At 42.3% G+C, this 14,258-nt stretch overlaps 1 protein-coding gene across 1 annotated transcript in view; it reads right to left on the minus strand.

Annotated features, from left to right (window-relative positions):
• T265_14114 (hypothetical protein) overlaps positions 1-14,258 on the minus strand; it is a gene marked incomplete at both ends in the record, with an annotated part of 74,771 nt that overhangs the window by 17,382 nt on the left and 43,131 nt on the right. Inside the window, 4 exons of the mRNA XM_009172105.1 lie at positions 2,523-2,813; positions 5,512-5,650; positions 10,804-10,961; positions 13,386-13,606. Coding sequence (XP_009170369.1) covers positions 2,523-2,813; positions 5,512-5,650; positions 10,804-10,961; positions 13,386-13,606 — 809 coding nt within the window. The remainder of the gene's footprint in view (positions 1-2,522; positions 2,814-5,511; positions 5,651-10,803; positions 10,962-13,385; positions 13,607-14,258) is intronic.

Consider the following 14,258-nt stretch of genomic DNA (forward strand, 5'->3'; position numbering starts at 1 on the left):
TATATATATAGGTATTGGGAATCCACAACGAACTAAACGAGCTGAAAAAACACATAGTTGAAAATAATCCGAACATTATGGTGGTCTTTGTAAAATAGTACAGTGTGATAACTCCTTTGTGATTGGTCTTACAGTCGAATGCTCCGATAAACTGCTCACAAAGAATGAATGAAAGACTGATTTCAACCGGTGACGGGTCACTCATAGACGGAATTAACCTGGGTGGACAAATGGTCAACTGATTGACGGGAAGAGCAGATTGTAGGGTGAATGATTGAAAAAAATAGTTGTCTTCTTGCAGTGTCTCCAAAAAAGGATTCTGTCACGCTCAGCACAATAATGCGCGAGGATAGCTCTGTGTCATAAAAATGACAATGAGTGGAGAGGATATACGCCTCAACTTCCAAGGAATGGAAAGGAATGAGTGATTTACGGTGAATGCTCTTGCCAACGGTTTGTAGGGTTGACCTACTGTATGAGGTCTGGAAGATTACACATCCAGGATTCGAGTAAAAGCTTCTGTTATCCATAAAAATGTTACAATGGCCAAACCACAGCAGGAATAAAATGGAGGTAAACTTTTAGATGACTCAAGACTCGGAATTTTATCATCTGAGTCTGGTAATGCAAGTTATCATCCATGCGCGTGATCAGCAGTGTGATTATCTCTCAGTTAGACCACAGAGTAGCACATCCTCCAATCAAGGAATACACATCACGTGATCACGAGTGACTGGTTCCCTGAGTGACGATTTTTCAGATGAAACGTCTACTTATCTGTGAATTCTTCTTTCTCCTTTTGCTTCGCTAGTAGTTTGAGAAGACTTAGTGATTTTCCAAAGGAAATCTTGTCCTGCCAAGGTAGATAATTCATGCTGAAAAGCCGATAAGCATAGCACAGCTGCTTCACCCTTATTCAGAATCGTCAGCAGTGCGCTTCTCACGAAACTGCACGGAGTTTCGAACCCATGACCTTTTCCATTTTATATGTGGGCTTTCTAACCCTTCCATCTTGAGTTTCTGTCAGTTCTATCCCTGCGTAAACTGCCATTCTAAACACTGGAAGGGTTTTCAACCCTGAAACGACGTTGTGTAGGCGAACCATGTTTTTTTTCTAATGGCATCCGATATGCAGATTGGTGTCGATCGTGTTTTACCGTTCTTACTGCCTGCTGGAATCATTGTTAATATAAGTCATCAACCACAGGTGGAAATCCTCGTCACAGATAGAATGGATTGTTGTCCATTAAACTAATCACATTTGCTTTGGTTTTCCTCTCATAGGTGACTAGGCTTCCGTAAGTTGGATGCTTTGGGTGACACTTTCTTCCTGTCTGAAAAACAAAGAAAAGGTGCCTTATTTCTGAAAATCCCGATAACTTTTTCCTGAAGTAGTGCGCGCATTGTTGCGGAGAAGTACCCTAAGATATCTAGCTCCAAATATTAACATCCAAGGGGTCGAGATGGCTCAAGTGGTTAGAGCGCGAATTTACTGACCGGAAGGTCGGTGGTTCAAACCCGACCTCTGCCACTCGATTTCTCTTGTCTAGGCTTGGGCAACCTGGCAGTATCCCAGCTCTCGTGCTCCCTTGGTGTGGCATGGCAGCTAGGTACCGAAAGGGTGCTACAAATAAACGAATTTATTTAGTATTTTATTTATTTACATCCAAGTCATCCAAGTTCCTGACTCTCGTCGTCTGCCGTCAAAATTATCGGGCTATAGAAATTGAGGCAATGGCTGCTTTCAACTAAAGCAAACGATAATAACTGGCTCTTCTCGGCACTTAGGAGTATATATGACCCGAAATCGAGTTCGAATCAGTGGAGATTTTATGACAATATGTGACTTTTTAGAGCACCGCATTACGGAAGAGCTATCGATTAAACTGTAAATGAATGCATCGTTCAACATGCAGCAATAGGAGAGGGGGAAGATGTGATTCTCTTAAAGGAACTGACAAAAGTTTCACGATAGATCTGAGACGTATCTGCGACACCCCTAAAACAGGAGTCAGTTACAGTGGCAGATAAAATCTGAAATTACTCGGGTCACAACGGTCACCGTTTTGCGACCAACTACCTAGTTAGTACCAAACAAACGGTGGTACATTTCTACGGAAATACTGCACTTACAGGAAAAATGGGACAAAAGAGTCATCGACGTGAAATCGACCCAGAATAAAAATGTAACAATATAAGAATCCCCCTTTTATATTTCATCACATAGTCGGTATAGCACTCGCCAAGATATACTTGATGAAAGCAGGTCGTGTTTCGTCCCATCAATATAATTGTGGAGATAGTACGCCAGGAATTCAGAAAAGTCAATCTGACAAAGATTCTGGATTTTGGTTTATGCGACATATGGTTAGTAGTTTATGTTGGTCATGATATTTGTGTGTTGCCGCGTATAAGAGACCAAGCATTAAGGATCAATTCACAGTGTCGAAACAACCCAATTTCATCAACTAGATCCGGTGCAAGTTCTAGAGACCAACAATATTGAATATCGCTCAACTTACCGCCAACAACCACATTAACCGTCATATTGATTTGAGCATTTTTGTAGGACGAGTGAGCAAGACACACATATTCTCCAGCGTCAGATTTCCGCACATATTGAATGACCAACGTGCCACCTGGCTCCACTTGATTTGGTGGATGAATTGGCAGAAAATCAGACGGGCGATTTCCCACTTTCCGGAACCACTCAATCTTGAGCGTCCCGTAACCTCGAACTTTGCAAGGGATGCGGCCTTGTGTGTTGACTTCCAGAAAATGTTTCCGAATTTCACGCAAGAATTGCAATTTTCCTTGAAAAAACACAGGTAGAAATTATGTTTCGTCTTGTCAAACGACTTAGGTACTAATTCCGCGTGCTTTTTGTTAGTGTATTAGGCAGGCTTTTTCGAAGATCCCAGGCAAGCACCTACTAATATATGGACCTAAGCGTCCCATCCCCAGAGCTCTCTTACTCGTATTTGTATATGGAGGGGGAATTATATTCAAACTATCACTTTTGTCCTATCAGAATGGACAGCGTTTGATCTAACATCTGTTAGTTAAGTCGGGTGCTTGGATTATTGTATACCTGCTGGTCCGGCGACGGCGTTCTGTAGTGATTACTCTAGCGATGTAGAAAGTACATAGACTTGAAAAACTTAGAATATGGACCTAGACACATACCGCAAACGTCGACAGGAGTGGAACCCGCGACCCCTATCTTTCTGGACAAGTGCTGTAAGTTTTACGCTACCGCAGATATATTACGTTCTACATTGTTTTGCCACACTTCTGCCTAGTTTTGAAAGTATGCAGTATTTGGCGAACATACACTCATTTGCAAACTAATTTGGTTTTTCGAGAGACTCACCTGAAGCCCAGCTGAATCTCTCTTTTGTGATGTTCTCGGGCAACTGAATGTGCTGCACCAGGAAGCATCATGTTTCAGTCGCTACGATATTCGAGATATCTCCATACATGTACATCTTTGTAATATACTACTCATAAGGTTGCTGAAAATCCGTCGACAGCCCACGACCGGTTTCGCCCTTTTCGGGGCTCATCAGGCAGGCGCAGTCCCCGGGTCTCCGCCAACCTTATGTTCTACTTGAAACCAAATTGCACGAAATTAGCGAATATACACTCATTTGCAAACTAATTTGGTTTTTCGAGAGAGGGAGAGAGAAAACATCACAAACGAGAGATTCGGCTGGGTTCCAGGTGAGTCTCTCGGAAAACCAAATTAGTTTGCACACGCAGTATTTGATTTAGACGATGTGGAGTCTTGTATCCGAATAAGACATAGCTGTTTTTTCTCAGAAGTGGTAGTAGTAAATAATGTCCCTGGACCAAAACGACTGAAGCTGAGGGCAAAATGGAATGAACAGAATAGTCTGCCACAGAAACTCACAAATGGAAACAAAGATGCTGGAAACTCAAGAATGGGCTACAAGAGCGAAATCGGTAGTGATCTGACGGTAACATTATAAGTAGCAGTGAGGCAAGGAATAATTAACGCTCATGGATGGAAAAATGGAATCACTGAATAAACTAAATGGGTTAACCTGCCACTGATGTGGTGTTGCAGCAAAGTAGAGCTAAGGTTGGGGCTTTGTAGATGCTAAAACAGCCTTTTGTACAAATGGGCCAAGAAAGAGTCTGCGGTCTCTTGTCATTCCAGACGGGGGAAAGTGCCAAGGAAGATAATACTGGTTGTTGATCAGGTGGCTGTTGATCTGTTCGCCGAGCTTGGCAATTGGCTTGCAAACGTTTCGTCACCATACGAGGAGACATCATCAGTGCGCAGTTGAGTGGGTACTTCTTCCTTGCCTGCGTGCGCTTATATAGCATTCGGGGGCTATCTGTTTTCTTCTGACGTGATTGGCTACTTAAAGTGTAACAAATTTAGTGAATCTATTGGTCCATTTTTGATCTTTGTTGCGTTGTGGTCTGCGTTCCTTTGTGTCGATTGGTTATCCTCACACCTTCTATTTTTAGTAGTTCGTTCTCTCCGGCCTCGGGTTGTATTGCGTTGTGGTCTGACGTTCTTGAGTTTGATTGGTTGCTTGTGCCGCCCTATTTCCTCCACCGCAGCGGTCAGCGTCCCTTCGTCCGTCGGTTGATTTGGTGCTTTGATTGGGCACTTCCTCCAATCCAATTGATGTGTCCGTTTGAATGATGTTTTCCTCCTTCTCTTATGATTTCCTCGTCTGGTTGATTTTGCAGCTTTAAGTTCGGTGGTTCTGGAGTTCTCTCGCTCTTAGTGGCTGGTAAATGGGATCAATTTCAATGTGTTTGTTGATCGCCTCTTCGGTGGAGTACCATGCTTCCATAAATTCGCGTTCGTTTTTTGTTCTTGCTTGAGCCAATATGCAGACGCCGCTCCAGTCGAACTCGTGTCCTTCCTGATCTTTGTGTGCAGAGATGAGGGAGAACTGATCGTGCTTCTTGGTGGCGAGCTTGTGTTCATGTATTCTGGCTGAGAGCTTCCTTCCTGTTTGTCCTACATACCGTTTGTCGCAGTCCTTGCATTGAATCCTGTATATGACATTGTTCTTCGCCATTGGATCTAATTTCCCTTTTGGTCTTGATAGTGTCCTCCTTAGAGTGCTCGCAGGCTTGTAAGCGACCAATATATTGTGCTGTCTTAAGAGCTTACATAAAGTTCACACGGCTGACCATCGTCAGGTGGTCACAGTATACCGATTGGCAAAACATCACAGCAAAATCGGCAAAACGACGGCATACTTACTGTGTTTGGGTAAGAAGAATGGGCAACTTACTAAACTAAGCCACACAGAAGCTAGCCCTATCGATCCTTTGCATCTTAGGACAGAGTATGTATCAGAACCCATGATTAACATTTCTTCGGATAACTTCAATACGCCACCGGGTATCTCATCCGTATACTGTCTTTACTCCTGAATTAAAAACAACTTGGTACAGGGAGAATGAATGTAAAAAAAACGCAGCGGCCTTAATAATATTGTTCCCGAGGATTGTGCTCACCTTTGACGACCAACGTTTGTTCTCGACCTGCAGCACGTTTATTATAGCCATCTGTTTGGACGAAGCACTGGTATTGTCCCTGATCTTCGGGCCTAAGTTTGGTGAAACGGATTTGTTCCCCGTTTTCTTCGAGAACCAACTGGGAATAAGGACAGCATAAAAGTGTGGCATAATACAAGATAAGTTTGACATCAAAGTTTAGGGCAGTCAAAGCGTTGATAACTACCAGAAAGTTTTTCAGCGAATCGCAGATTTGTGTCCTGAAACCGTATTCTTAGTTCGGAAGGTTCGACTGTGCTCCGAGACCATGAAATTTTTAAAAACTCAAAACGCTGAGATCGCAAAACAAGTCAAGTCCTTAGAATGACGAACAAGCTCAAATTTCTATAACAGAGTCGTTGAAACCGAAGACCTATCTAGTGTGGACGATTGCATACATTTCAAACCGCGAAGGGATCCAATAAAGTATATCAATGTGGGTGTGAATGCATCTTTGGGAAGCCAAAAAAAGACGGAAAACCATCATACGATATCAGCAACTTCAAACGAATAAATCCCGTTCCAGGTGAGCGCTGGTTCAAAAAACAACGCATGTCAGAATGAGGTACCACGTGTGATGACTAAAACCGTCAGTAGAGCAAATTAACGAGCAACCCCGGAGGAAAAGCAGATTGGAAATCAGGGCATAAAAGTCTGTCTATTGAAATTAATACCTACCAGTATCTAAACCGTTTTCTGGCTCGCGTGACAGGGTCAGCAACTTAGTCATTAAACAAACGATTCAATAGGTGCGCACATAGCACCATCACGATGGAAAAATCATCCTGAACGTGAACTTACCTGTGAATAACGTTCCATTAAATTAGTGTCACAATAATGCTGGTTCGCAAGCTTTTCACTCTCTGCTAAACTCAAAACTTACTGACGGCACTCGAGTTGACTCGCATACTTATGCCTTATTTCGCCTATTATTTTGAAACTAAGCCATGTTAAGGTGATTCACTTAGTCCGGCAGTCTTAGAGGCTACTTCCTCGAAAGAAACTTTTACGTTCAAAAGGAGATATCGATCACAGTTAGCATATTTTTTATTGGGATTACCATTCTATTATTCCGGCAAGCTCAATGTGGTCATTCCACGCCGGGGCGGGAAGCATTGGACAGAAATTTTGCTTGCGTTAGGTCCTGACACCTGGGTATATATTTGGCCGTGCTATGAGTTTGAAGTTTAGAGATCTTATACATGGGGCGAGCTTGCCGCCACTACTGTACTGGTACAGGTCGGATCAAGCGGAGTTTTCACATTTCAACAGGTGAACATGTTCACGCGGAGTCATAAGTCACTCAGTGCTCCAAAGAATCGGAATAAGCAATCTCTAAGCTCGATTCAAAACTCATTTCACTTCCCCATTTTACACCTCCTCATCCGGTATTTCGAGTCCATTGAGTATTTCACAGGCACCCTGCTAATTAGCCCTTTTGTTTGCCTCAAAGTCATAACTTATTTACTGGGGCTGATGAGTTTCTTGTCAGCAGGTTCGCTATTTCAAAGAGGTTGTGACGTCTTGATTTCTGCTAGGGCTGGATCACTGCTAAACGTTGATTGTCCTCACTAGGACCCAGAAGATGCAGGCAATCCAAAGTGTTCCGATAAGAGGTCCGCTGTGCACAGAAGTGTGTAGGTATCCTTTACGAATTGGGAACAAACTTATTCAGTACATTGCATAATTCTTAGAAAAAATAAAGGAAGCGTATAAGCCAATAGCGCCGCTGGCATGAACTCGCGTTCTAGACAGCACTAGTTTCGAGGGTAGGATTATTAGTTATGCTACGGTTAGAGTCCCAGCAGTCATATATTAACTGGATCGCCTAAGGCAACAGTGGCTTCAGATGAAAATATAAAACCCGAGTGTCAATTGGAGCAAACGCGTTGCCTGAACGTTCATTAAGCAGCTAAAGTTACGTCGGATTTTTGTGGCGACGTCAATGATTTATGTAAATTATTCAGCGAATGAACAGTAGTCCCCCTGATTTGATCCACCACATATAACCATATAGGAATAGGAAATGTTGATAATTCGTGAATATAGATGGCTAAATCCGGCGCATAGCTACCATATCCACTTTTGGTTCCTTGAGGTTCACAAATCGTCTTCCCAAAATTTCACGTTTCAGATTATTTTTGCTGACTGTGACGTAGCAGAATAAACTGATCGCATATGTAATATGTGACTGTGGAATGGTGTATCCCTGGTTACTGTTGGTTTCGTGCCTACTACCGACCCTCCGCAAAAAGACATCAGAAGTTACATAGCAAAGCAGAACCGAGGTCATAATCAGTCCGGTGAATGTCGGTGTGAGTAGAGCAGCCTGATTCAATTTGGAAGAAGTCAGCAGATATTGCTCTTTTTACAGAACAACAGAAATTTTGGGACCCCTGTGCACGAACGTCGCGCTCTCCCTCAAGTGTTTTGGTTTGAAGTGCCACCACTCCACTTGCGCCTTGTATGGGTGCGGTTTGTTCACAGACCTGTTCTATACGGGATACAAGTTCCCATGCTGATACGATCTAAATGTGAACAACGTATGCGGTGTGATGGTAAAGTTCGATTCAAAAAAGTTGTTTGCCAAATCGTTTATTGCGTGCCGCAGGTTAGCTTGTGAAACCAATTTTTACTATGCAGCTTATGAATTTACAGGGCAAAGTCTAAAAGCCCAAAAAGCGTCGGTGGATCACACTCAAAGCATGCTACTACGATTAAGTGAACTGAACAGCGAATGCAGGGAAATCGATAAATGCAGAATAAAAACCCATGCACATGACGATGCGCACAGCGAATGCTCCAAACTGTGACCTTGGGCCAGAAAATCCCTAGCATTCTCTACAGAACTTCAACAATCAGGTAATGCTATGTTGCAACGGATTCGGCAATAAAGAGCAGCCAATCAAACAATATGCCAATCAGCGATGGGATGAAGTAATATGACATGTCAAGATGGGTTCATGAACATAGGCAATTTCTCCCCCTGCAATCCATCTGTATCAATACAAGAGTTCAAACGCGATTCAGTAGTGAGGAGTTACGAAGCTGGCCTAACTGTCTGGTGGGAAAACCACCTGGTTGCAGACTTTGTTAAACCAGCCCAATCGCACCTACAATTTTCAGTTTGGAGCATCTCTGCGAGATTCTGCCTCACAATTTTTAAGTAATCTTGGCGCATGAAGTGTTACCTAACGTACGTAAGAAGTTCTTGTGGATGACATTTCCTTCGGAGTAACAGAGGCCTATCAAAATTGCCTGTCCAGGTGGCTGAAGTTGTCTTACTTCGCGATCTGTTCCTGCGTTCCGAAATGCCTCGACAAACAAGAATTCAAATGGTGTATATGTACTAAAAAACAAATTCTTTATTTCACTCTGTTGTTTACGCTCAATTCAATCGTGTACATCACAGTGACAAATATTTGTTATCTAGGATTCTAGTGAGGTAATTATAGCTATAGATTAAACGTGGAACTATGACTTCTCTCGCCGAACAACTTTGAGTTCATTTTGAGTAGAGTAGATTGAATGGGTGGAACGAATTCTGTGAATAAACGAAATTTTGGCTGCACCCGTGCATCCTAAATCGCTTACTTTCAAATCAGTGCTGGAAGAATTTCCGGCCAAGTAAAACAATCAAACACATGCGCCATATGGTGTGATCGTCATTTAAATACAGGCTATAACCCACTGAATTATCTTTGAAAAAATGCTATCACTGTGCACGTATTAGGGGGCTTTACCTTTCGGAAACCAGTTTCACATTCGAATGACGAATATATAACAAGAAATCCTACTACAGTTTAGGATTTATTAGTAGCTCATTGGCGACACCTGCGGTACGGCGATATCAGGAATTTGTCTAATATGTCGTTAATAGTCACCTGTGTGAAACTGTTGTGTGATGAACATCAACAGCTGGAACATGAATTACTCTGAGGCTTACTTAAAAACGTTGAACACCAGTGTATACTTGAAAATGCTGCTTTAATTAGGTTAGAGTGGAATGTCCTCAAGGCGCGTACAGAGCGGCTGGACGGCGGCGGCCATCTCAGGGGCGCGGATTTTAGTCCTTTCATTTATTTTTTGGGTGAAACAGAAGAAAATTGAACGTTGGTAATGTGTTGGACTATTAGTAGCTCGGGTGCATTAGTTGATATTTGATCAGGTGACTGTTGATCTGTTCGGCGAGCTTGGCAATTGAGTTGCAAACGGTTCAGTTTCTCCTCGAATGGTGATAAAACGTGGAAACTATAAGAAGCACACTCTTAGACCAACTAGTCGCCAACCAACTTCAGTCGATCTTCGATTCTCCTGTCAGAGGAGTAGGATTGAGAACAGTGGATTGATGGAAATACGCACACAGTCCCTTTTTTCGTGAATCGTTAAACATTTCACAAACAAATCTAGTGGAATTTAACATTCAGCTAAAGCTGACACTAGCGGATTAAAAGTGCACAATTTTGCAGATATCTTTGAAAAAGTAAACGGTCCATTAAAAGCTGACATTCAAGTAGACCAACGATAACCGATAAAGTCTCCTCATTGAATTTATTTCGTACATCATAAATTAATTATCCAGCAAACCAAAGATTGTTCGTTAGCGTACCAAAGTGTGCATCACTTCTAGGACGTAAATCACCAGAAATCTTTGTAACTATGTCTACAGTACAAGTGTAAATAAACGAAGACAGGATTCATGGCCGGCTAGCGATCATCAAGTGGATATTCCGAACAATAACCTCACGGTTGAGTAATAGTGAAGGCTGATCGGAATACAGAAAAGGATTTCCGTTAGCTAGTTATCTTCTGATTAAACCTGATTCACACCGGGCATCGAATCGGGTCGAGAACTAAAATCAAAGCAATCATTCTGAAATTGTTTACGTAAAGCTGCTTGAGTTTAGCTGGAGTAATAACCAACAATCGTTCCGGCTATGATATCAGTCGATTAGCCTATTATGGTGCCAATCGAAAGATTAGGTAGCTTGTGCCCATACACAAGGAGCCAGACGATATCCTAGCGCACGTTGTAAACATAACCCAAAAAAAGTAATGCAAAATTCAAGTTGGGAAGTTCTGTCGCGAGAAGTAATCAACAAAACGGCTATAGAGTGGCTTTTGGAAGATCAGCGTGGGGTTTCCCACACTTAAAAGTTTATGTCACTTGGCCTTCGCTTATAGGACATGAACAAAATATACACTTTTGATTAGGAATGCTCCAGAATGAGCATCAAATGAAATGTGACTCACATGGCTGTCGTATTTTCTTAGAACGCGTTGATCCTTCTCCCAGTAGACTACGCTACCAGGAAGAGCACGTCGCTTAATTCCGCAGTTCAGAGTAAGCGTTTCATCCTCGTCGAATGAGTGTTCCTCGTGTGTCAACGGTTGATAAAATTCCGGAGGAACTTCAATAAAATGAAAAAATTTGAAAATTAGACTAGAACATCCATTTCTATTGTTGAGACTGAGATACCAATCTACTTTGCGAAGGTGACTCCTGTGTTTGGAAAAATTGATCAGAATTCCTGTCGTAGAATGCACCCAACTGTGAATCATTTTTATTGGAGTCACAAACGCCTCGATACACTGAGAAGGGAATTTTGTGAATTTGTCTAGCCTGGCCACTTCTGACTCCAATGAACTAGTTTTCAGGTGGCTTCCACCAAGTCTTGCCCTAATGTGAGGCTTATCAGACCTTAAGTTTCATAGCATTGATACAAGTCAGTTAGTTGCTGAACAATATTCAAACGACGATTTTTATTGCTAAGAAAGTTTTGTCCAGCTGTTGGTAGATTGAAAAGAATCAAACAAATAACTCCCGGCACTATGGAGAAATCGATAACCTGCCGCTATTCAGTGCGTCGAATGAATCTCGTCTTCAACTCGATTAGGAAATACACACAAAGCTACTGATCCTGCTGCGCTTCAATGATTATTGTTGCATTACTAGAGCACTTTGGTTGTTCACTTGCGCCTACTTCACAGGCTGGAAGGGACGAAGTGTACTAAAGACTTTAATGAACTGATCTGTTTTTGAAATTTCCATTAACTAGAAGTGCAGCCTCTTTTACTAGGCCCCATTAAGCTGCCTTAATAGTTTGGTTACTTCACTCAAAAACCAACTTTAACATGTGTACACTGATCCTGTATCTCCCGTGTAACACTACAGATTTATCGAGCCTGCTACCGGCGCATCCTATTAACGGGTGTTTAAAACTTCTTTTCGAAACATTCGTGCCATGAGTAACTTTTGAAGGGACCTGGTAGCCAATCTAAATAAGCCCGTTGATCTTCATACAAATTAATCAGGCGAAGGTAAAGCAATCGATCAATCATTTGGCTGACAATTTATGGTTGTTATCATCGGATCAACGCTCACAAACGACCTTGTGAAATTGGTGTGGTTGAATTAGTGTGAATCTGTCGAGCCAGCTATCGATTTCTTTTGATAATCCATTTTTAGATGAATGGCCAGCTTGTATAAGTAGTAATTTACTCAATCTGATGATACGAATTGATGGATCAAAACTGTGGATGGATGTTCTTAGGACGAGCTGATGGGTCATGAAGGGCTCGGTCAAATATGCACGAGTGAACTCAGGCAGCTGAGCTTCTCAGGTGTTGATGACGTCTGTCTTAAAAAGGTCAGCCTTCCACAGGGACGAGTTATAATTTAAATAAAACAGTATAACTGTTAAACAGTAGTTAAGCAACCGAGAAACTTCAGTATTGTGGTGAGATTAAGATCACAGGTAACCAAACCGCATGTTTAATAAAGAAACTAGCAAACAAGTAATAAAACTGGAGTAACAACCAAAGTAGGATCATAATAAATAAGACAAGTGCTGTCCCCAAACCCCAGTTCGGTGCTCGTCGGGTTAGTTCATTTCAAATATTTGTCATCTGATCAATATGCGGCAAGCAAGCCATCTGTTCTAAAACTCTGGTTGACCGGAACATACACCAGGGTGGTGATGAGTGGTTAGCTCTGTAGACCTTTGGCATTTCGTACACGGAGCGGCTAATTTCACCGTAACAGACCTCAGTGATCCGGTAGCTCGAAAAAGCATCATTCAACTAAATAGACTATTCATAATCTAAGTGATAGTAGGCCCGTAATCCTACTAGAGTTCAGTGCTGAGGTACCTCTTCGAAGCCCAAGTTAAATGGTGCCGACTCTAACGCTGAATTTCCGCAAAAAAGTTTTCACTAAACTTCCGTATTCCGGACAAATTGCAAGTTTCTGTTTGCATTTATGACGCAAGAAAATATAGATTCAGTGGCTCTGTACCCTAAACAGCCGAAGCCCTGGCAGTCTGGAAACGGTAAGCGACTTTTGCGGCTTTTTATGACGTGTTATCTTGACGAGCAGCCAGATTGTGTAGAATGACGGATGGGCGATTTTTGGGCCAGCAATGCTGATTCTGTTTAACTGCTTCGTAAAAGTTGTCGAACGATGATTGAGGATATTGTTTGAAAATAAACGCCATTGCGTGACACTCCTAGTTAGTCAAACTACACAGTCTCATTAGTTATTGATTAGCGAATTTTTCAATTTAACGAAGTTGAAATGCGTGCTTTTCTCGTTTTTTTTCTATCTGTCGCGCTACGCTTAACTCAATCACATGCATCCTACTTGGATATAAGTCACACACGAGTATAGAAGAGATAGTCATGGGCAAAAGGGAAAATGAAAAAAGATAATCACCCTTGAAAAGTGAGTTGGAATTACCTCACTCGACTTTTCTGAGATAAGCACTTTTGCAAAAAACGCTTCCGTAACAAGTAAGCTCCGTCGAAAAGTAGGGACCGGGTAGGCAATAACTTACATGTTACTAGAAGATCAAACGCGATTGAGACACGCCCAACAATGTTGGACAATGTCATTTCGTATGTACCAGAATCCGCTTCAGCAACTTGGTGCACAATCAAATGTCGTCCTCGGAGGGCATACCGTCTTGGCCTCTGTGGAGTGTGAGTCACCGGGCCATGTGTGAGCGCGGGTGGTGACCATGGAACAATAGGTTGGTGTTCACCTTGCTTGTGCCACCTATGGTTGGAAAAATGTTAAGAATATTCAGCCCAAAGTTTGTGTGAGCTAGCCCTAGTTACTTGATGAGTCCTACCCGAACGATAGGACGAAGATCCAAACTAAATCTGTGATACCCACTGAGGAATAACGTGGCAAGTATAAACGCGGGTCAGTCGTTGTGTCCTCCCATATCCGTTCGGAATATCCAAGAGAAATTCTAGTATACACATGTAAGGCATCGCTTTATTTCGGAAACAAACCTCTCCCTACCGAGTATGATCCATGGCTTGGTGGAAACATATCCTCGACTTTTCCGAGGTATTCCGTTTTTCTTGGCAGATCAGCTTATTCTTATGTAGGCAGTTAATCCTCTTTGTTTGTGCAGCGTTGCTATTCTCGGGCGATAAACATTAAAAAAACTGTGCAAAATATCTATGGACGCATTTTTATTGCGTTAGGGGTTTCGGCTACCCACTGATCTGTTTACCAGACTGCTGTCTACATTGGATGTTATGGGTCAACTCGGCGTACATCCGTTGAGGCATGCGCTCTGAATGCATGCGACCGTGTCTGAGTAACACTGAAACAAGTCGTAAAACCAGGCAATAAACCGCAAGTAAATTTGATCAGTCAAATGTTGGTGAATGGTCGGGCTAACAACATGCCATAC

This window comes from Opisthorchis viverrini (genome assembly GCF_000715545.1).
Source record: "Opisthorchis viverrini unplaced genomic scaffold opera_v5_146, whole genome shotgun sequence".
NCBI lineage: Eukaryota > Metazoa > Platyhelminthes > Trematoda > Opisthorchiida > Opisthorchiidae > Opisthorchis > Opisthorchis viverrini.